Source organism: Chiloscyllium plagiosum, unplaced genomic scaffold (genome assembly GCF_037043375.1).
Source record: "Chiloscyllium plagiosum isolate Xiang-an unplaced genomic scaffold, Cpla_swu_hap1 HiC_scaffold_29, whole genome shotgun sequence".
NCBI lineage: Eukaryota > Metazoa > Chordata > Chondrichthyes > Orectolobiformes > Hemiscylliidae > Chiloscyllium > Chiloscyllium plagiosum.
In genome coordinates this window covers 95,681,259-95,703,232 of record NW_028270167.1, presented here as the reverse complement: position 1 = coordinate 95,703,232, position 21,974 = coordinate 95,681,259, and the positions used below count along the sequence as shown (strand labels likewise).

At 42.6% G+C, this 21,974-nt stretch overlaps 1 protein-coding gene across 1 annotated transcript; it reads left to right on the top strand.

The window, feature by feature from the left end:
- Window positions 1–4,523: 4,523 nt before the first annotated feature.
- LOC122547022 (pancreatic secretory granule membrane major glycoprotein GP2-like) lies at window positions 4,524–21,434 on the top strand. The gene is made up of 5 exons (XM_087976629.1): window positions 4,524–4,609; window positions 12,993–13,042; window positions 18,718–18,862; window positions 21,012–21,088; window positions 21,174–21,434. Exons 2-5 carry the CDS (start codon window positions 13,009–13,011, stop codon window positions 21,293–21,295), a joined length of 378 nt encoding a protein of 125 aa, XP_087832755.1. The 5' UTR covers window positions 4,524–4,609; window positions 12,993–13,008; the 3' UTR covers window positions 21,296–21,434.
- The last annotated feature ends 540 nt before the right edge of the window (window positions 21,435–21,974 follow it).

Here is a 21,974-nt window from a genome sequence, read left to right as displayed (position 1 = left end):
GAAGGATGTGGCAGGTTACACCGGGATATAGATAAGCTGCAGAACTGGGCAGAAAGGTGGCAAATGGAGTTCAATGCAGCTAAGTGTGAGGTGATTCACTTTGGTAAGAGTAACAAAAAGATGGGTACTGGGCTAATGATCGGATACTTGGTAGTGTGGATGAGCAGAGGGATCTTGGTGTTCATGTACACAGATCTTTGAAAATTGCCACCCAGGTAAATAGTGCGGTGAAGAAGGCATATGGCGTACTGGCTTTTATTGGTAGTGGAATTGAGTTCCGGAGTCCTGAGATCATGTTGCAGTTGTATAAGACTCTGGTGCGGCCGCACCTGGGGTATTGTGTGCAGTTTTGGTCGCCATACTATAGGAAGGATGTGGAGGCACTGGAACGGGTGCAGAGAAGGTTTACCAGGATGTTCCCTGGTATGGTAGGAAGATCGTGTGAGGAAAGGCTGAGGCACGTGTGGTTGTTTTTATTGGAGAAAAGAAGGTTTAGGGGTGACTTGATAGAGGTGTACAAGATGATTAGGGGTTTAGATAGGGTTCACCATGAGAACCGTATTCCACATATAGAGTCAGCTATTACGAGGGGGCATAACTTTACATGAAGGGGTGGAAGGTATAGAACAGATGTTAGGGGTAGGTTCTTTACTCAGCGAGTCGTGAGTTCATGGAATGCCCTGCCAGTAGCAGTGGTGGACTCTCCCTCTTTATGGGCATTTAAGCGGGCATTGGATAGGCATATGGAGGATAGTGGGCTAGTGTAGGTTAGGTGGGCTTGGATCAGCGCAACATCGAGGGCCAAAGGACCTGTACTGCGTTCTATTCTTCTATGTTATATGTTCTATGTTGTATAAGATGAAGACTGTTCCTTTCTTTAACGATGACTATTTTACAAATATAGAAATTGTGTTCTAAAGCGTCTACAATATAGTTCTCTGAGTCATCCTATACCAACAGAATTTCGAGAGTTGATCACATCCTTATTCTCATTAGTGAAGAATGCTAGTTAAAAATAATGTCGACGGAGAGACAGCTCAGGTAACTCTTACATCAACGTGAAATAACTGAATGGCCACGTTCTGTTCTGAGTGTCGCTTATTCTGTGTCTCTGACAGAGGTTCCCCATTCAAGGAAGTCCCAAATGTGTGAATGGGCAGAGTACTTGGAACACAAAAGCGGAGAAGGGCGAGGGGATGTAACGGGAGGGAGGTTCGTTAGAGGTGAATGATGTACATTAAACAAATGTGAATTGGATATAGTGACTGAGGCGAGTGTATTCTTGTGACTGCCCAGAATGGGATAGATTGACTGAAGAAAATGGGATATATTGGTTCAGAGCAGTTGGGATGCAGTGACTGAGTGGCAAGGATAAAAGGAATGAGCGTAGTGAGATGTAGTAACTGCGTGGAGTGGCACATGGTGACTGAGGGGATTGTGATGTATTGACTAAGGGGGTGGGACGCAGACATTGATGTGGCTGAGACATGGTGACTGAGGGGGTTGTGATGTATTGACTAAGGGGGTGGGACACAGACATTGAAGTAGCTGAGACATGGTGACTGAGGGGATTGTGATGTATTGACTAAGGGGGTGGGACACAGGCATTGAAGTGGCTGAGACATGGTGACTAAGGGGATTGTGATGTATCGACTAAGGGGGTGGGACACAGACATTGAAGTGGCTGAGACATGGTGACTGAGGGGATTGTGATGTATTGACTAAGGGGGTGGGACACAGACATTGAAGTGGCTGAGACATAATGACTGAGGGGATTGTGATGTATTGACTAAGGGGGTGGGACACAGACATTGAAGTGGCTGAGACATGGTGACTGAGGGGGTTGTGATGTATTGACTAAGGGGTGGGACATAGACATTGAAGTGACTGAGGGGATTGTGATGTATTGACTAAGGGGGTGGGACACAGACATTGAAGTGGCTGAGACATGGTGACTGAGGGGATTGTGATGTATTGACTAAGGGGGTGGGACATAGACATTGAAGTGGCTGAGACATGGTGACTGAGGGGATTGTGATGTATTGGCTAAGGGGGTGAGACACAGACACTGAAGTGGCTGAGACATGGTGACTGAGAGGAAGGGCAAATTGTGAATGCTGGGAGTGTGATGTGGTCAAGTACGCGTGAGATTGAATGACTGACTCTAGTGAGATGTCTGAAACTAATACAGATTCTGAAATTATAGAAAAAAATACAAAGATTGTTAGATATTAATAACGCAGAAAAAATATTCTTTGGCTGATCAGACTCCGTTATTCACTTCATTATTCTGATCCCATTGCGAGCTTTTGGTTCAGAGCACTGCATCCCTTGATAACCAAAGTTCACACCGAAATACTTCTGTAAAGTTTTGAAGGTTTCTATTTCTACCACCCTTACAAACATTGAGTTCCAGATTCCCACCAACAATTTGGTGAAATGATCCTGACAGTACATTAGGAGACAAATTAATACCGCCCCTTAAACTAAGACATACTCTAAAAAAAACAATCATTACCATGAGTGACGACACTGAAATTAAAGCAACCCCTGAAACCAGCACAGATACAGAAGACAATATATTTATCCAAATTAATGCAGCTCGTGTAAAGTTAATTGCACTACAGCTGGCGAATTGAATGTTGATACTGAACCTACATTGTGGAGGGATTTGATTGCAGCAGTTAGGGTGCAGAGACGATTTACCGTGATCTTCCCTGGGCTGAAGATTCTCACATATGAAGAGCATTTGAACAGATTAGGTGTATTTTACTCATAGCTGAGGATATTGAGATGGGAAAATTGTGTTAATGAATAAAATTATGGAGGATACAGACAGAGTAAACAGAGTAATGAAATTGTCGTTGGATAGACATATGAACGAGAATGGAATAGTATAGTTTAGATGGCTTCAGATTGTTCTCACAGGTCGGCATATCATCCAGGGCCGAAGGGCCTGTGCTGCGATGTAATGTTCTATGCTCTAAAGAGGAAAATCAACTTTTCACGTTGATGGAGGCATCAAAGTCAGGGATGGGAACATAGATTTGAGGTAATGGACAGAAGGTGTGGAGGATGTGTGAGGCAAAATTTCTTAAAGAATTGAGGTGGGATTCTGAATCCCTGATATAATTGGAAACAAATATTTAGATATGCATTTGAACTACGAAGGCAAACAAGGTTCTGGGTTAAATATTGTAAAATGGGTTTCGAATTATTCGGCTTTTGCTTTTGTCTGGCCGTAAGTTGATCAGTTGAAGGTCCTTTTCTTGTGCTGCAGGTTTTCCATGACTCAGTAACTGCATGGTTTCTGTGTTACCTGTGTATTAAACAAGGAAAACATTGGTCGTGCACTTGGTATGATTGTCGATTTGCAGTGGGGTCTCAGCCGAATGGCTTCACTTCCCACACCGGCATAGATTGCCAGGACGGCACTTTTTCTCACCCTCTTCCTCCAGCTGAGGTGTGTTGACCCTCCAGTGAAACAGCCACTAATTGTCTCTTTCATCACCTCCTGCAGTTGGAAGCGAACCATCAAACTGTGTCTCTCCTGTAAACAATACACGATATACAAAACACCTACCATCCCGGAAGAGACGCATAACATTGGATACTATGTTTCTTCAACTGTTTTTCCAAGTGTTGTCTGAAGATTGTGACATTTCCCGTGTCAACATCCCTCCAAGACTGTGCAATCCAGACTGTTACTGTTCATTTCTCTCAAATCTTCCCCAAATGTCCTGTCTCTAACTTTAAAACGATGCTGCACTATTTCGACCCTTGCTGACTTACAGCCTTCTGGCCTTAGTGGAAGAACATGCCTGTGGTCCTGCATGACTTTGGCGATTTTACGTATCTTAAGACAACAAAGCTTGGCATTTCCATTGTATCACAATCTTTAGACTGTCATACAAAAGAAAAAGAAGCGAAGGAAACAAAGGATTGTGGACGCTCGGAATCTGAAACAAAAACTGAAATGTTTGGATAAATTGCAGCAGGACTGACGGAATCCATGGAGATTTAACGTTTCAGGTTTTAAATTGTGAAGAAGATTCTCTGGACCCGAAATGCCAGCTCTGTTTCTCTTTCCACAGATGGTGCAAGATCTGCTGAATGTTTATTTTGCTTTATAATCGCATTGTTTTCATTTCCATCTTCCCATTCTGTCCAATTTGCATTTAAATTCAGATAATATCACATTTTGTCCCATTATATTCTATGTTTCAAATTTCTAGCCTGCAAATAAAACCTGCCCATATCTCTTCTCAGGTTATTTGTGTCGCTTATTCTGAAGCTAATCTCAGTTACCATGCATCCTTCATTATGGAAGACTGTTACGGGACTAAAAAACAAACTAATGAGATGCTTCTTTGTTTCGGGTATGTAAATTCTTCCAATGCAAAATCTTGAGTTTGCATGGAACTTACATTAATGTAAATCTTTGGTTTATAAAAATAGCATAAATAACCATTGTCATTGCATGTGTAACATAGTGGGCAGTGCTGAATGTGCCATTCGGAATATCAAGACATTCTGCCTGACTGAAGATGAATGACGTGAACATATAACCCGCTGTATCTAAAGAGCAGCATCACCTTTGGAGACTCTGGTAAGCAGCCCAGTGTGAACTAATGATCGAAGTCAGCCCATCAATGATTGACTGGGTGATTATTCTACCGATGCAATGCTCCTTTCATGGACATTTTGTTTCGAATGTTGACAGCGTTTCAAAACATCAGGACTGGAAGTGGAGCCGAAGAAGAGAATGCCTGTACCAGGAATGCATAGGTTTTAATGATTGGGTGTTTGGGGATTGTTCATGTGGAAAAATAATTGTTGGGCTCAAAGGTTTACCCGCCGAAAATGGCGTTTGCAATTAATGCATAGTGTTTTGTTGGTTTGGGTCTCTTTCAAGGAAAGACTCGGATATGACTCTATCTGGTTCACAGTGAACGAGAAACATAGACGTAAAGTCAATTGGGTTGTCATTGACAGGACGAGATGATTTGCCCTCTGCCTCTCAACGCACCATTTGAAGTTGGGAGGTCGATGTCAATCTTGTGGGGACAGAAAGAGAAATTGGTTGATCCCACGCTGCATTTTGTGACCACAGTGATGACGAATTGTAAAGATCATGCTGGCACTTTAGATTGGAATGAGTGAGTGAGGGAAATCTCAATCTGTGTCTGGGGAGAGGAAGTCTGTATGGGGAAAGACTGGCCTATTATTTGTGCTCTACAAACTCTAGAACAATAAGTAGCATGTGTTACTTTAAATACCAAACGAAATGTTGGATGTTTGTGACAATACAAAGGCACTCGTTTCTCACACTCGTTTGTCCAGCAAACCTGACATTTTTGTTTTTTATTCATTTTTGTTTGCTTTCTGGAGCTACCAAGTAATGCATTATTCTCCATTGGAGGAGTTGACTGAAATGTAGACACAGAGAAGGTGATAGACGTTGAAAAAAGAATACTAAATATTTCATAACGATGTCTGATTTAATCTTGCATAGTTATAACACGACCAAAAACACAGTAATCTCAACACTCATCCCAATTTCCTGCACTGGGCCTATGGACTTGAAGATTGCAATACTTGAAATGCCCACGCAATTGACGTGTTTTAAACGTTTGTCTTGATTCCCAACTCAAGCATTTTTTTTAATGGTCGCAGTGCAGGAGAGAGATAACGTTCCCACTATGAACGTGCATGTACATTACATTTTCTGGGAATGTTTCTGAGTGCAAGGATGTAAGTAAATCTGTCCGTTGTGTTTCCAGTGAGTGATAGAGACAGAGCATTACCAGTGTAAGGTGAAATCCTCTTTAATCAAGTGTCCTCTCTGCGCATTACATTTCACTTCTATTACCGCTAAAATTTGTTTTCTCGAAACTAAATTCTGTTTTTCACTTTCTCTAATATTGTGCATGGGGAAGGTCCTCTGTTGCTGTTTCTCAGTTTCCTATGAAGTCATTTTCATATCATTCAAAATTTATGAGACTTTTAAAAATCACTATGGTCAGAAAAGAAAACTCGCTAGTGACTGTCATTTGAGACCATATGGGGGTTGACAACACTGGTATGACCTGGCCAAAAAGATAAACTCCATTTTAAAGAAAACATAAAATGAAACGTTACAAAGCGAGATTGTGTTTAAAAAAAAGTGAAAGACAGACCTGTGACAAACAGGCCTCCTTTTCCCCAAATGATAAACTAATTGTCTTTGGACTGGACAAAGGACTGAAACAGGTTACTTTTTTTTATTCTGGAAGCTAAAACTGTTGGAATCAGTGGGGGCAGGTCAAAGTGACGGAGGCTCCTATCTGACAAATTACAGTAATTTACAGAGTGACAACAGCAGTGAGTAACGTCATTCCACCCTGCATATTCGTGATAATTATCAAAAGGTGCAACTCGCCTGATTCACCAAATTGTCCTCGTTTCACTGTCGTTTCTGTTCAACTTCAGTTGCAAATGTACCTACGTGCACAGTGTTAATTGTTTCAATGGAAACACTTTCTGACTGTCCTCTCAGGAAAGCCACTAGATGATTCTGAACTGGTCTGCAGATTTTCCTCTGAACGCTGTTTACAACACTGATAAACGTACTAAATTCACCAGTCTTTATAAATGTTCTATCAAAAGAGTTAGGACACTCAGCCCATCATGCCTGATCAGAACTTCAGTGAGATGATCATAGAACTCAAGATTGAAAGCTTCCCTCATTCATTTATGTTAATGCTGAAGCCGGCTCCCTTATGTCACATTGAATATCCCGGTCAATGTCCTGTGCACACTCTGCAGGACAGTTATATCCCTCCTGTAATATGCGGTTTCCAGAACAACACACGGTAGTCTGGGTGTGGCACAAAATATGCAACAGGAGGGAGAATTATTTATAAATCACCCATAGTTTGATTAACAGGTTTTGCATGACCAACAGAATTTAATGTTTCACAAATCATTAATGTTCATCCGTGAAGAAAGTAGTAAATGTCAGAGACCAATTGTGACCTTTTCACTACAATGAAATCGATACCAATCGTGTCCTGTTTTCGCTGTTATTCATACTCTGTCTGCGAGAGTGGTAACAGTAGTGTGGCAGCCCAAAGGTGTTCCGGGGAAGAGTAGATAGAGAAGGACATGGGCGGGACATGTGGGATTATGAAATCACTGACTTGTGTGATACAGTAACTGAGTGGAAGGGGCTGTATTGACTGAGTGGAATGAGAAGTAGTGACTGAGGTGAATGGGATAGTCTGACTTAAGGGAATCGGATGCAGTGACTGAGGTGAATGGGTTGAACTGATTGTGGGGTGCACTGACTGAATGGAGTGGCATGTGGTGACTGAGGCAAATAAGGTACAGTGACTGAAAGTAGTGGGAGGGAATTACTGAGGTGGGGTTGGATTTATGAGTGAGGGGAATGGAACATAGTGAGTGGGATGCAGTCACTGAGGACAATGGTAATCATTGACGAGGGGATGGAATTTAGCTTCTGATGGGAATTAGATATTGTGACTGACGCGAGTGGGATGTAGTGATTGATGGAAATCGAAATTAGAGACTGAGGGCAGAGGGTTACAAGACTGATGGTAGTGGAACGTGGTGGCTGGCAGGTGTAGGATGCTGCGACTGAGGAAGGGTTGTATGTTGGAGCAAAACTAATAGGGATCACAAATTAATACAGGCAGAGTCATACAGCATTTGATGTTAACAACAGAGAAAATTAAAATCCTTTGGCTTACTGCACCATGCCATGCAACTTACTATTCTAATCAATTTCGACATCTTGTGTGCCCTGTAGTCTGAAGTTGACACCTGACTATTTCTTCAAAGTTATGAGGATTTCTGCTTCTCTCAGCCTTCGAGACAGTGAGTTCCAGGTTCCCACCACTCTCTCGATGAAAAAGATACCAACAGTACAGTCAGCATAGACGAATACAGGCCCTAACATTAAGAGATAACCTGCAAGCAATGCAGGCACTGAAATTAATGAAGAGACTTAAAGTAGGAAAAAATCTGACTCCAAGACAGACCCTGAAGACAGTACAATTCTCCAAGTTAAATAGCTGTTGTCACATTGTTTGTGCTGCACCCAGACAATTGCATGTTGTTAAGGAAGCCGCACATTATTGGATGGACATAATTCCCCAGCAGTGGCTGCAGAGTAGATTGACCAGGATATTATGTGACTGCAAATTTTCAGTGATGTAGAAAGCTTTAACAGACTGCGCTTTTTATCCTAGAAGCATAGCATGTGGACACAGGTGGCTGCGGGCATTGGGTAAAGGTGGGGAAAGTCAGGAGAGTGGGACCGATGCAGATGCAACAAAACTAAGAGAGGTATGGACAAAGAACGTTTCCAGATTTAAGTTTGTTCGCTGAATTGGAAGGTTCATTTTCAGACGTTTCGTCATCATACGAGGTAACATTGTAGGATTGCTTGTACAATGCCATGCTTGTAGGATTTCTCGTGCATGTCTCTGTTTGGCTTGTCCGAGGATGGATGTGTTGCCCCAATCGAAGTGGTGTCCTTCCTCATCCATATATAGAACATAGAACATAGAACAACACAACGTAGAACAGGCCCTTCAGCCCTCGATGTTGCACCAACCTGTGAACTATTCTCAGCCCTTCCCCTACTCTCTCCCAAAATCATCCATGTGCTTATCTAAGGATTGTTTAAATCTCCCTAATGTGGCTGAGTTGACTACATTAGCAGGTAGGGCATTCTACACCCTTACCACTGTCTGTGTAAAGAACCTGCCCCTGACATCTGTCTTAAATCTATAACCCCTCAATTTGTAGTTATGCCACCTCGTACAAGCTGACATCATTGTCATAGGAGAAAGACTTTCACGGTCTGCCCTATCTGATCCTCTGATCAGCTTGTATGTCTCGACCAAATCCCCTCTTAGCCTTCTTCTTTCCAATGAGAACAGACTCAAGTCTTTCAGCCTTTCCTCATAAGACCTTCACTCCAGACCAGGCAAAACCTGGCAAATCTCCTCTGCACCTATTTCACTGTTTCCACCTCCTTCCCAAAATTTTCAGGGGACCAGACCTGTACACAATATTCCAAGTGTGGCCACACCAGCGTTTTGTATAGTTGCAACATGATATTGCAGCTCCGGAACTCAATCCCTCTACCAATGAAATCTAACACACTTTATACCTTCTTAACGGCACTATCCACCTTTCAGGGATCTATGTAGATGGACTCCAAGATCCCTCTGCACATCTACGCTACCAAGAATCTTTCCATTACCCAGTACTCTGCCATCCTGTCATTCTTCCCAAAGTGCATCACCTCATATTTAGCTGCATTGAACTCCATTTGCCACCTCTAAGCCCAATTCTGCAGTTTATCCAAAGTCCCCCTGCAACCTGTAACAGTCTACAAAACTGTCCACTACTCCACCGACTTTAGTGTCGTCTGCAAACTTACTAATCCATCCGCCGACGCCTGAGTCGAAGTCATTTCTAAATATGACAAACAGCAGTGGTCCAAAATCAGATCCTTGCGGCACACCACTAGTAACTGGACACCAGGCTGAATATTTTTCATCAACCACCACTCGCTGCCTTCTTTCAGAAAGCTAATTTCTAATCCAAACTGCTAAATCACCCTCAATTCCATGCCTCTGTCAGGATACTAGTGAGAGGGTTGCGAAGACGTATTTAGATGCACCTTAGCGATGTCCATTGATGTCAGTGTACGTGTCACTGTGAAAGTATTGGAATTGTTAGTGTTGGATTCTGTGTAGCGGAGGGCTTTGTGATGTTGATAGCTACATCTCAATGTCTGTGGTTCACCTTTGACTTCCATGTGATATTCAAACCAAATGGACTCCTATAGCTCAACTGGTAGATCGGCTGATTTGTGATGCAGAATGATCCAAACAGAGGAGCTTCCTTTCCCACAACGGCTGGCTTCGCCATGAAGGACTCTTCTTCTCAATCCTACAATCCTACAATCCACCCGTGGTTTGTTGACTCTCAGGGTAATCCACCAATTGTCTACTTCACAGAATCCTCTAATATATAAGAGACACTTTCAACCTATTGACTCTGAACCATTAAAATACTCTGGTCATGTCAAATTCACGTCCTCAGCCCATAACCTTGAATAGTAAGGCACAAATGTTCATCCAAGTTTTCAGTAAACGATTCGACGTATGCCACCTCCAACATCCTTGTTGACAGTGCAATCCCGACCACCACTACAATTTGCATGGATGTTCGTTTTACTTCGCCACCCCCCCCCCCCCCCCCCGCCCCCAAACGCCCATAAATGTCTGCCTCTCATCGTAAAATGCTGTCATCTTGTTATTCCACCTGATGCTTCCTTTCTGGAAAGTGAGACCAGCCCAACTGCGAATGTTGGCAATCTGAAAAAGAAATAAAACGCTGTGTCGACCTCAGCAGGTCTGGCGTGATCTGAGGAGAGAGAAACAGATGTAACATTTCTGGTTTCATGATGAACGGTTTCGAGAGCTCAAACAGAAACTGATTATTCCTCCACAGATACTTACATGACCTGTAGAGCTACAGCAATCTCTGATTTTGGTTTAAACTGTCATCACAGTTCATTTCATAAAGTATTTTCTTCCACTCCCTCTCCAAAAGTCGATAATGTCGCACATTGCCTCACTATACCGCATCTATAACCTTATAGCCTTCACATAAAACCTGCCAAGATCTATGCCCAACTTCATGTCATCCCAGATGTTTCCAGGGGCATGGATAAAAGGCCAGTATGTCGGCCAAGGTTAATTACACAGCACTCTTCATGACAGACTAATCATTCTGGGATATGTTAATCAATGCCATCAAAACAATGCAGTTTGCAACAAAAACATGAAAAAATGGAGAAATAAATATTTCTTAATTTGGTTCTGTGGATTATTCAATTAGAATGGCACAGTTTACCATAGTCATTACGTGTGTCATATTGTAGACAGTCCTACATACGTCACTGTAGACATTTCAAGTTTAAAACAAGTGTAAACAATTCAATTGTAGTTCGTTCGTTTGGGCCCATTTGAAGAATGAAACACAGAGTTGATGTTAATCTGTCTGGATCCCAGATTGAGGGATGAACACAACGTTAAATGTCCATTGGGTTATCAGTGAGAAAAGCAGACGTAGCTCATTCTGTCTTTCGATGTCTTATTGAAAGTGGATACTAAATTTCAAGTCAAACGAGAGATAGCGGGATATAGCAATCAATGTTTCACAGCTCCAATAATGGAGAGAGATTGCTTCGGGTCTGGGTGAGTGAGTGAGCAAGGGAGATTTTGATCTGTCTCCCTGAAGAGGTAAAATTGTAGGCAAAGTAATGGAGTATTAGCTGTGGCTGGCAGCTTCTTGAACAATAAGCTCATTGCGGCTGGTGATATATGAACCAAATATGCGGATGCTTGGAATAATACAAAATAAGTGGTCATGGAGATCTTTAATCTACACATGATTTCGAAAACAAAAATAGAGAATGCTTTTAATAGCCACCATGAAGAGTTCATGGGAAAATCTTGCGATATTTTCTTAGACCAATATTGTCATGAAAATATGACATCTTCATTGTATAACTTCCTTTTTGCCTTATGGAACCACCAAGGAAAATGTCGTTCTCTCCAGAGCAGTGGAGGTCATGAGTGATGAAAAAGATGAAAGGGATACTAAATTTCAAGTCAAATGAGAGATAGTGTGATACAGCAATCAATATTTCACAGCTCCAATAATGGAGAGAGATTGATTCGGGTCTGGGTGAGTGAGTGAGCAAGGGAGGAGAGGAGAGGTTGACTGAGCTCGGACTTTTTTCATTGGAGAAAAGGAGGAGAAGAGTGGACATAATTGAGGAATACAAGATAATGAGAGGCATAGATAGAGTCGATAGCCAGGGCAGAAATGACTAACACGAGGGGTCATAGTTTTAAGCTGGTTGGCGGAAAGTATAAAGGGGATGTCAGAGGTGGGTTCTTTGCACAGAGAGTTGTGAGAGATTGGAATGCGTTGCCAGCAGCAGTTGTGGAGGCAAGGTCATTGGGGACATTTAAGAGACTGCTGGACATGCATATGGTCACAGAAATTTGAGGGTGCATACATGAGGATCAGTGGTCGGCACAACATCGTGGGCTGAAGGGCCTGTTCTGTGCTGTACTGTTCTATGTTCTATGTTCTATGAGCAAATGTCTGACATCGTTTTGATTGACTCCTGAACAGAAGCAATCATACAGAACAGAAAAAGAAGCTTATAGCTGCACTCAACCCAGTTTCTCAATTGATGCTCATAGCCTTCAATGTTATGAAACGCGATCCAAACACTTTTCAGTGTTTCCAGCGTCAACATTTACAAATATTGCAGTGCAGGAGACAGATAAACTTCCGTCCGCTGGGTCCCCAGTGAGGAAAGTGTGTAGATTACACTCCATAGGTGAATTATTGAGTTAAAGGGGCGAAGTTAAATTTGTCTGTAAGGGTCCAAGTGATGGGGCGAGATCATAGAAATAGAGAAACCCAACAGTGTTAAAGAAGTCTATTCGGCCCATTGAGTCCATAGAGACCATCCAAAGAGCATCTCACCCACACCCTCGCCCCGACCATATTCCTCTAAGCCCGCATTGCCCATAACTAACCCACCGAACCTGCATATCCATATATAGTATGTGCAATTCCGCATAAGTAATTCACCTAATTTGCACATCTTTGAACAGTAGGAGAAAACCAGAGCACTCAGAGTAAACCATGCAGACAAGGGGAAATTCCACACAGGAATTTATCCAACAGTGGAATCGACCCGAGCACTGTGAGACAGCAGTGCTAACTATTATGTCTCTGTGTCACACTGACAGACGTCAACAGCTGTAAAATTAAATTCTCTGCAGTTAATACCCCACCCCCCGCCGCCCCTACCACGATACATTTCCTCCTATTCTCGCTTGAACTCCCCTTCTCTCACATAAATTTTCTGTTTCACTTTCTAGAATATCACATATTGAGATGAGGACACTGCTGCTGATCCTCGGGTTGCTGAGTAAGTCATTTGCATTGTAGTCAAACCTCATTGTGGTTTATTTAAATTTAAATTAAATGGGAGCAACAGCTCACCTGGTACCATTCATCCGTGACTTTATGGATATTCCTGCGATTTGCGTGTTGCAAAGAATGATGCCATTTTTGCAGTAAACACAGAACATAAATGGAAATTTTAAAAATAAGTTGAATGGCAGGTCTTTGTTAAATCGACCTCCTCGTTCCCAATGGTGAGCTCATTCCTACTGGACTGATAAAGGATTAACCAGCCTTTTTTTTCAAATGGGGAATATCTGGAATCAGTAGAAGCTGAAGTGACTGATTTTCTACCCACAGTTCTTACCACATTAGAGTGGCAACAACAGTTAGAAATGCCACTAAAGCCATCTGCTGATTATTGAATGGAGCAAGTCACCAAATTCAGTTTGGAACCTCTTCATCACTATTTTAATTGATACTGTACCGAGTCGGATTCATGTTGCTCCAGTGTACACACAATGCAGCATTCATATGATTCTTAATTCGTCTGTGAAATCTGTTATTAACCCCGCCTATAGCATGGGGGAGAAATGAACCAGACCTCTCCAGACTTTCATTGCAACATTCAGGCCCTCAAGCCCTTTTGAGCATTCAATGAGATCGTGGCTGATCTGTGATCATAGAAATCAAGATTTCTTTCCTTTTAATTAGTTGTTTCATTTCTACATAAGGCAAGGGTGGCTGTCCCCACAATATTGCTTATTATACAGGCACAGAGCTGTTTACTAATCACATACAGTGTGATTCTCTGCATCATACATTCTGAACAGATTTGCGATTGTGAGACGTAACCCTCAAATTTGTAAGTGAAGAAGGCGATAAAAGCAGATGTATAATATTAACTGTTCAAGCAGTGAAATAAGTGAACGGCGCTTTCAGCTCTTCCTCTCGCTCACACTTTATGTGAAAGAGATTGCAGTAGTAGGAGAGCATAACAATGAGACTGATAAGAGTACAGTCCATGCCAAAGGGGTGGAGGACTTGAGCAGGGTGTGTGGAGTGAGGCTTGTGGGAAGTAATCCCTGAGGTGAGTGTGATATTGTAACTGAGGGGATTAGAACATCGTAACAGGGTTGTCAGATTTAGCGACTATGTGGAATGCATTGAAGTGAATGACCAGAGTGGGAATGCAATAACTGAGTGGAGTGTGAAATGAAGCCTGAGGCGAGTGGGATGTGTTGACTGAGGTTAGTAGGTTCGTATGAGTGAGATGGCATGGGATTTAGCCATTGTGCGGTTTGGGATACAGTGACTCAGGTAAATGGGAAGCAATGAATGAGAACCGTGGGTATCAGTAACTCAGAGCGGTGAGATTTAGTGACTGAGGGAAATGGGATACAGAAACTGAGGGACGTGGAATATGGAGACTGTTGTGAGCATGGTATGGTGACTGAGGGGAGTTGAGGGGAGTGACCGAGTGACCGAGAGGAACACGATGGAGTGACTTATTGGAGTGAGATGCAGATACAGAGGGAAGTAAGAAGTGGTGACGGAGGGAAGTGAATATAGTCACTGAGGGGAGTGGATTGCAGCGATTCCGAAGAGTGGAATGCAATCCCTTAGGATAGTGTTATGCTGTCACTGAGGGGAGTGGAATGCAGTCAATAACTGAAGTTGGATATAGTAATCGAGGCATGAGAAATGCAGAGATTGTGATGAGTCGGGTTCTGTTAAAAATGGGAAAATGATGTTGTGACTTTTCTGAGTGGAGTTTCGTGAACGGGGAAACAGGACACAAAGAGTGAGAATGTGACATAGTGACTGAGGGGAATATATTGAAGTAATGAAATAATTGGGATGTAGTGACTTTGGGGAGTGGGATGTGTTGACTGAAGGTAACAACTGGGATAAATGCGATACAGTGACTGAGGATAATTCCATGTTGCAAGACAGAATAATATCACGCAGTGACCAAAAGGTGTGGAATGAAGTGTCTGATGGGAATGGATTGTATTAAGTCAGAAGGTCGGTGTGGACTTGTTGGGCTGAAGGCCCTGGTTCTGTACTGTAGGGAGTCTAATCTAATCTAAGGAATGGAGAAATACAAATGCTGGTTTTGGAGAATTAAAGTTTCTGAACAACAGTATTCCACCCCAGAATACAGCACACTGCACTCACTGCACGCACTGGACGCTGATTACAGACCACACTGGGCTTCATCTCGAGTTTCAGGTGGCTGGGAGATCGCTCTGGAATTGCTTCGAGGCCAAGAAACTACGCTGAGACCTTTTCAGGCCAAGGGACTACCACGTACCACAAGAAGACCACCACGCTGATGCAGAAATTGAGGGGTTTGGAGTGTACTGAGTTAGAGAATGGAAGGTGCAGTGACTGAGGGGAGTGGAATGATGTGCCTGAGGTATGCTGTCTTCCCTGAATAAGGAGAGGGAGATGGTGTGACTGAACCGGGTTGGGTGCTGTGTCGGAGTGGATTATGAATGCATTGACTGAGGAAAGTGCCTTAAGTGACGAAGGGGAATATGATGCGGCTTAGCATTTGTGTGTAGTGACAGAGATGACTGAGATTCCATAACTTAGGGGAGGGGATGTGTGTGATGCAATGAATGAGGACACGGTCCCGAATGCAGTGACTGAGGTGAGTGTGATACAGTGACTGAGGGGAGTGAGATGGGGTGTGTGAGGACGTGACGTGTGACTGATGGCAGTATCTTCCAATAACACATCAAAGTGAGAGAAGGTAAGTACCAGAGGTCAGGTAAATTAGCTGAATGGTGTGGCTCCTTTTGAAATATCTATCATATCATTTTCAAACTAACTTAATCATAGATTTGGATAGCATAGAAACAGATTCTTTGATCCAATTGGTCCATGCTGACCAGATATCCTAATCGAGTCTAATTTGCCATTACTAGTCCAATATCCCTCTTAACGTTTCCTAATAATATTCCCATCCAGATACCTTTTAAAATTTACAATTGTATTAGCCTCCATCACTTCCCCTGGCAAATGAATCCATTCACCCACCATTCTCTGCATGAAAATGTTACCCTTTAGATCCCTTGTAGATTTTTTCGCCTCTCACTCTAAAACTATATCCAGACTCCGCCATTCCAGGGAAAATATCTTGTCGATTTACTCTAACCATGAATCACATCAATTTTTAACCTCTCACCCCTCAGCTGCGGATGCACCAGCGAGAACAGCTTCAGCTTATTCAGCCTTTCCTTTTAGCTCAAATCCTCCAACCCTGGCAACATGTTTGCAAATCTTTTCTGAATCGTTTAAAGTTTTCAAATCTCCTTCTGTTCGGACGCAGGCCAGAATTGCATAAAATATTCCAAAAGTGGCCTAACTAACGTCCTGTACAGCCACATCATGACCTCCCAAATGCAGTACTCAATGCTCTGTCCAATAAAGGAAAGCATACCAAATGCCTTGTTCACCATTCTATCTACCTGTGACTCCACTTTCAAGGAACTATGAACTGCACTCCACGGTCTCTTCGGTCAGCAACACTCCCTTGAACGTGACCATTAAGTGTATACGTCCTGCTCTGATTCGCCTTTCCGAAATACAGCATCTCATATTTATCTAAATTAAACTCCATCTGACACTCCTCAGCCCATTGGCCCATCTGACTAAGATCCAGTTGTGCTCTGAGGTAACCTCCTTCGTGAACCACGACAGCTCCAATTTTGGTGTCATCTGCAAATGTATTCAGCATTCCTCCTATGCTCACATCCAAATCATTTATATCAGTGACCAAAAGCAGTGGAAAGATCACCCCTCCTTGTGGCACACCACTGTTCACAGGCCTCCAGTTTGAAAAGCAACCTTCCACCTTCCACCGTCTGTCTTCTATCTTCAAGCCAGTTCCGTATCCAAATGGCTAGTTCTCCCGGCATTCCATGAGATTTATCCTTGCTTACCAGTCGACCATGAGGATACATTTCAAATGTCTTACTGCAGTCCATGTAAAGCATATCCACTGCTGGGCCTTCATCAATGCTCTTTGTTACTTCTGATAAATCAAACTGCATGTATTTCAATGAATGAGGCCTAATATTGAAGGTAGATGTAGTCAGAACATGGTTAGGGACACGGGACTGGGATATGATAGCAATTACAGAGACATGGCTGAGAGATGGATAGGACTGGCACCTTAATTTTCCAGGATGCAAATGCTATAGGAAGCATAAAAAGGAGGGAAGAAACGAGGATGAGCAGCGTATTTGATAAGGGATAGCGTAATGGCTGAACTTTAGAAGGAAATTCCGATGAATGCATCCAGGGAAATTATTTTGTTGGTACTGCGAAATAGAACAAGGATGAACACCTTACTGAGATTGTATTCTAGATCCCGCCTTATAGTCAACGTGAAATTGCGATGCAAATTTGTAAGGAGATCTCAGTTATCTGTGAGAATAATAGGGTGGTATTGGTAGAGGGCTTTAATTTGACTGGGAATGCCATAGTGTTAAGGTTTTAGATGGAGTCGAAGATTGTGGTGCTGGAAAAGCCCAGCCAGTCAGGCAGCACTGGAGGAGCAGGAGAATCGATGTTTCAGGCATACGTCCTTCATCAGGGCTTATGCCTGAAACGTCGATTTTCCTGCTCTTCAGTTGCTGCCTGACTGGCTGGGCTTTTCCAGCGCCACATTTTCGACTCTAATTTCCAACATCTGCGGTCCTCAATTTCTCTCGGGTTTGGATGGAGACGAATTTGTTAAGTGTGAAGAAGGACATTTTCTGATTCAGTATGTCGATGTACCTATTAGATAAGCAGCAAAACGTGACCTACTCTTTGGAAATAGGGCAGGGCAGGTGACTGAGATGTCATTGGGGCAGTGGCCTAACACCCTCACCGTCACAGCCTTCCACCTATCGTATTCCCAGCGCCTCTCCCCCAAACTCCCCCCCCACTATCTTTTATCTCAGCCCGCTTGGCACACCAGCCTTTTTCCTGAAGTAGGGTTTATGCCCGAAACGTCGATTCTCCTGCTCCTCGGATGCTGCCTGGCCTGCTGTGTTTTTCCAGCACCACATTTTTCAACTCTGAGGACAAAAAGGTAACCAGGGAGACAATATAGCCCCTCAAAGATCAGCAAGGCAACCTATGTGTGAAGCCACATGAGATGGGGGATATCAGAAACGAGTATTTTTCATCAGTGTTTTCTGTGGAGAAGGACATGTAAGATACAGAATGTGTCGAAAACATGGTGATATTTTTTAAAAATATCCATATTACAGAAGAGGAGATGTTGGATCTCTTAAATATGGATGAATCTGTTTCAGTACTTTCCGGCATTGCTGTTTTGAATTCAAACAACTATTGCGTCAAACTAAATTTGTTATTGTTTCTTAATTTCTTCTTTCACCATCCATCTTTCCACCTTGACCTCTCGTTCTTTGTTCTCCCTTCTCTGAGAACAGTTCATTCAATCCTATACTTTCCAAATGCATTGGAATATCGCTTTCTATGATATAACCTCTATACCTCAATTTTGTTCCTTTACTCGGGAACTGGTTTTCCAGAGGACGCAGTGATGTTTCTTCTTTCCAGGTTGCTATGGTAACTTGAGATTGCAGTTATGGCTGTGTGAATGTATGTGCAGCTCACTTTGTGATATTGGTGATAATTTGCACAATCGTGTTAAAACATCTTTCTATCATATAGGACTCTCGACAGCACAGACTGACCCGTGTGTAAATCACAAAGTCCTAAATGATGCTTGGAGGAGCATTGACTGCACTCATACTCAATGTTCCAATGAGTTGAAGAGCGACAATAAACTCGAGAAAGGATGGTACAGGTTTAACAGGTAACAGGGAAAGCCGAATCTCCGTTCCATAATCTATCAATACAGTATGAGGAGTGTGTTACAGCAGAGTAAAAAGTTGTAATATCATGTGCTTTAGATTTGGACAAGGATGTGGAAACACATGGGAGAGTAAACTAGAGCAGCCAGAGGAAACCAATGCCAATGTGGGAAGTAGAAGCAAATTTCATACAGACGCTCCTCCGAACGTGGCTCCGAACTGAACGTGGAACGCTGGCGATTTGAGGCAGCAGTGTAAACCACCGAGCTACCGTGTCACTAACGCTGTGTATTCGAATATGGTGGTAGTGCGGGGGGGGGGGGAGGATTTTGTCACTGAGACAAATCAGTGGCAGATGGGAGATAATTCTAGTAAGTGCAAGGTGATTCAAACTGGAAAAAGGAACATGTCAAACGAATGCTCAATGCCAAGAAAATAGGGAGCTTGGCGAAAAAAAAGGGACTTGTGATGATCCTGCGCATATCGCTGAAAGTGGGAAGAGAGTGCAATGAGATAGTTAATGAGGTATGCATAATTCTTGCCTTTTTCAGTCCAGGCATAAATTATAAGAGCAAGGAGAACAAGTTGGAGGAGTGCAGAACTTTGTTTATTCACTGCGGCAGTGTTGTGTGATGCTGTGGTTGCATTGCATTGGATAGGGTGCAAAGGAGGTTCACCAGGTTGTTGCCTATGATACAGCATTTCAGCAATGAAAAAAAAAATGCATATGTGTGGCTATTTCTTTGAAGCAGAGAACTTTGAAAGAAGACTTGATGGAAGTGTACAATGGTATGAGGAAAATTGTCAAGAGTTTCTCGAAAGTTTTTGCACTGATAATCAAGGGGAACCTTCCCCCTCCAACCTCCGTCCCAACCAGTCGAAATAAGAACAAGGTGGCATAATTTTTAAGTGGTTTTGATTGAAATCGAGAAAGAACCATTTCACCAAACGGATGAATGATGGTGCTTCCATCAATGCTTAAAATGTCATAACATACAAGGCAGTGGGCCGAGTGTGGGATTGAATGAGTCGAGTCATTCGTGTTTTCTGGCAGTGAAGACTCAATCGCCCGAATGACTCTTCTGGCCTGTTTTATTCCCTGAACCTACAGTTCTATGAACTGGATAAATAATCATCATAAGACTGGCAAGAACACGTCCAGTCTGGAATTTAGCAGAAGCATGTTTGCTCAGACAATGGAAGCAAATAAGGTGCAAAAGTTTAAAGCTGGTCATTATAGATGGAAGGACATCAGAACAGAGTAGGAGAATGTTGTGAATCTTTGGAAAATTTTGCCCAAAGAATAATAGGGTGCTAGTGTTTATTTAAACTGAGATGACAGATTTCTAATCATGACGGAATTCAAAGATCATGGAAAAAGGCAAGTAAGTGTAATTAGCCAGGATTGTAGTGAGTGGCAGAGCTCGCAAAGCGTCCAAATGGCTGATTGCTGTTCTTCATGCTTGTGTGGTCCTGTCACTTTAATAACTCACTCCATAAAATATGGGTCAGTAAAATCACACCTGATTTCCCAATAAAGGAGGAAAGTTGGATTTAAGCATGAGGTAGAAATAAAGAGGTGTGGACTGATCGGAGAGATAGAATATAGAACATAGAACATTACAGCGCAGGACAGGCCCTTCGGCCCTCGATGTTGCACCGCCCTTTGAAACCAATCTGAATCTCATCTAACCTATCCTATTCCGTTCTTGTCTGTGCGCCTATCTAAAGACCATTTAAATGCCATTAAATTTGGCAAGTCTACTACTGTTGCCGCCAGTGCGTTCCACCTCTGACTATTCTCTGAATAAAGAAACTAGCTCTGACATCTGTCCTATATCTGTCACACCTGAGTTTATAACCATGTCCCCTCATGCTAGTCATCGCCATGAATGGCAATACGTGGAGGCTTATGTACAATGCAACTGTCAGTTTATTACTGCTGCATGAATATCATTAGAAGCATTAGAAGCATTAGAAATATATGTCATGATCGGGAATGGAGACAGAAGATAAAGTGTCAACTCTTGAGAGAAAAGAGCAAGTTGAAGGTGGCCATTGTGAGAAACCGTTGGAACACAGTGTGCATTCCTCTCGAATGGGACAGTCAATTAACAATTGTGATGAGTTCGCTCTTTCTCTTTTGTTCAGTTCCGGTGGATGGAAAATGCCAGAGACTGCTGTTGCAGCACATCATTGCTCCACAGAAGCTTCAGGATGGTTAAATGGTACGTTCACTCTTTCTACAGAACATGTATTTGCATTCGTTGCCCCTAAAAGCCAGATAATCAAATTGTGAACTTGTTATTGCAGCTACTCTTCCCACCGAGTCCCAGGGTAAAACGAATGGCACAGGATGTTTCAACTGGAATGGCAAGCTCTGCCATTGGACCAAACAGATAACGATTCAAAACTGTTCCAATTACTTTGTGTAGTTGTTGAAGAAAACAAAGGCAAAAGGCGCTTACTGCACAGGTCCAATTCTGTTATGTTATAGAATGAGTGAAAACGAAGTGTCCCTTTAACATCAAAGTCACACCAAAGAATTTACACACATTGTGCTTCGTAAATAAACAATGCAAGGAGTTACAGCAAAGCAAACTGAGCATTATTTTTAGTTCTTCTTCAGTTTGCTGTCTGAAGGGACACCCTATCTCCAGCTGCTTGGTAGGTAGGTGCAGGAATGAAGCACAGAACGACGGCAGTTGAAGCAGGGATCGCACTTATGTTGCTCTTCCCTAACCTATAAGCTTTTGGACTTCAAACATTCTGAACACATATTAATAGCCGTCGAAGTAGATGGGAGGGAGATGATGGAATGCACAGAATTGGATGGGGGCTTGGAGCCAAGTGGAAAGTCGTGCTGCAGAATGTTGATGCATGTTACTCATAGGTGCTTCCAGAAGAGATTGAATAAAGCCCCATTTTTAGATTTTAAACTAAATTATAATCCCACAGAATTGAGAGCAAGTTGCTAACATAGCTGGAAAATGTGAGTACAAAGCGACAAAATATGGGGACAATCCACAGTGCTCCGATTGCCAGCATGTGACTAGTGGTGTCCCACAAACACCTGCAATTGGTCTTAATTATTCACATTATTTCTTAACTTGG

What these genes read in the sequence shown, in the direction of transcription:
- LOC122547022 (XM_087976629.1), top strand. Translation starts at nt 13,009, where the DNA reads ATGAGGACACTGCTGCTGATCCTCGGGTTGCTGA. An exon ending in GCTGATCCTCGGGTTGCTGA is followed by an intron (nt 13,043 to 18,717) that starts GTAAGTCATTTG and finishes TCTATCATATAG; the next exon opens with GACTCTCGACAGCACAGACT. An exon ending in GGATGGTACAGGTTTAACAG is followed by an intron (nt 18,863 to 21,011) that starts GTAACAGGGAAA and finishes TCTTTTGTTCAG; the next exon opens with TTCCGGTGGATGGAAAATGC.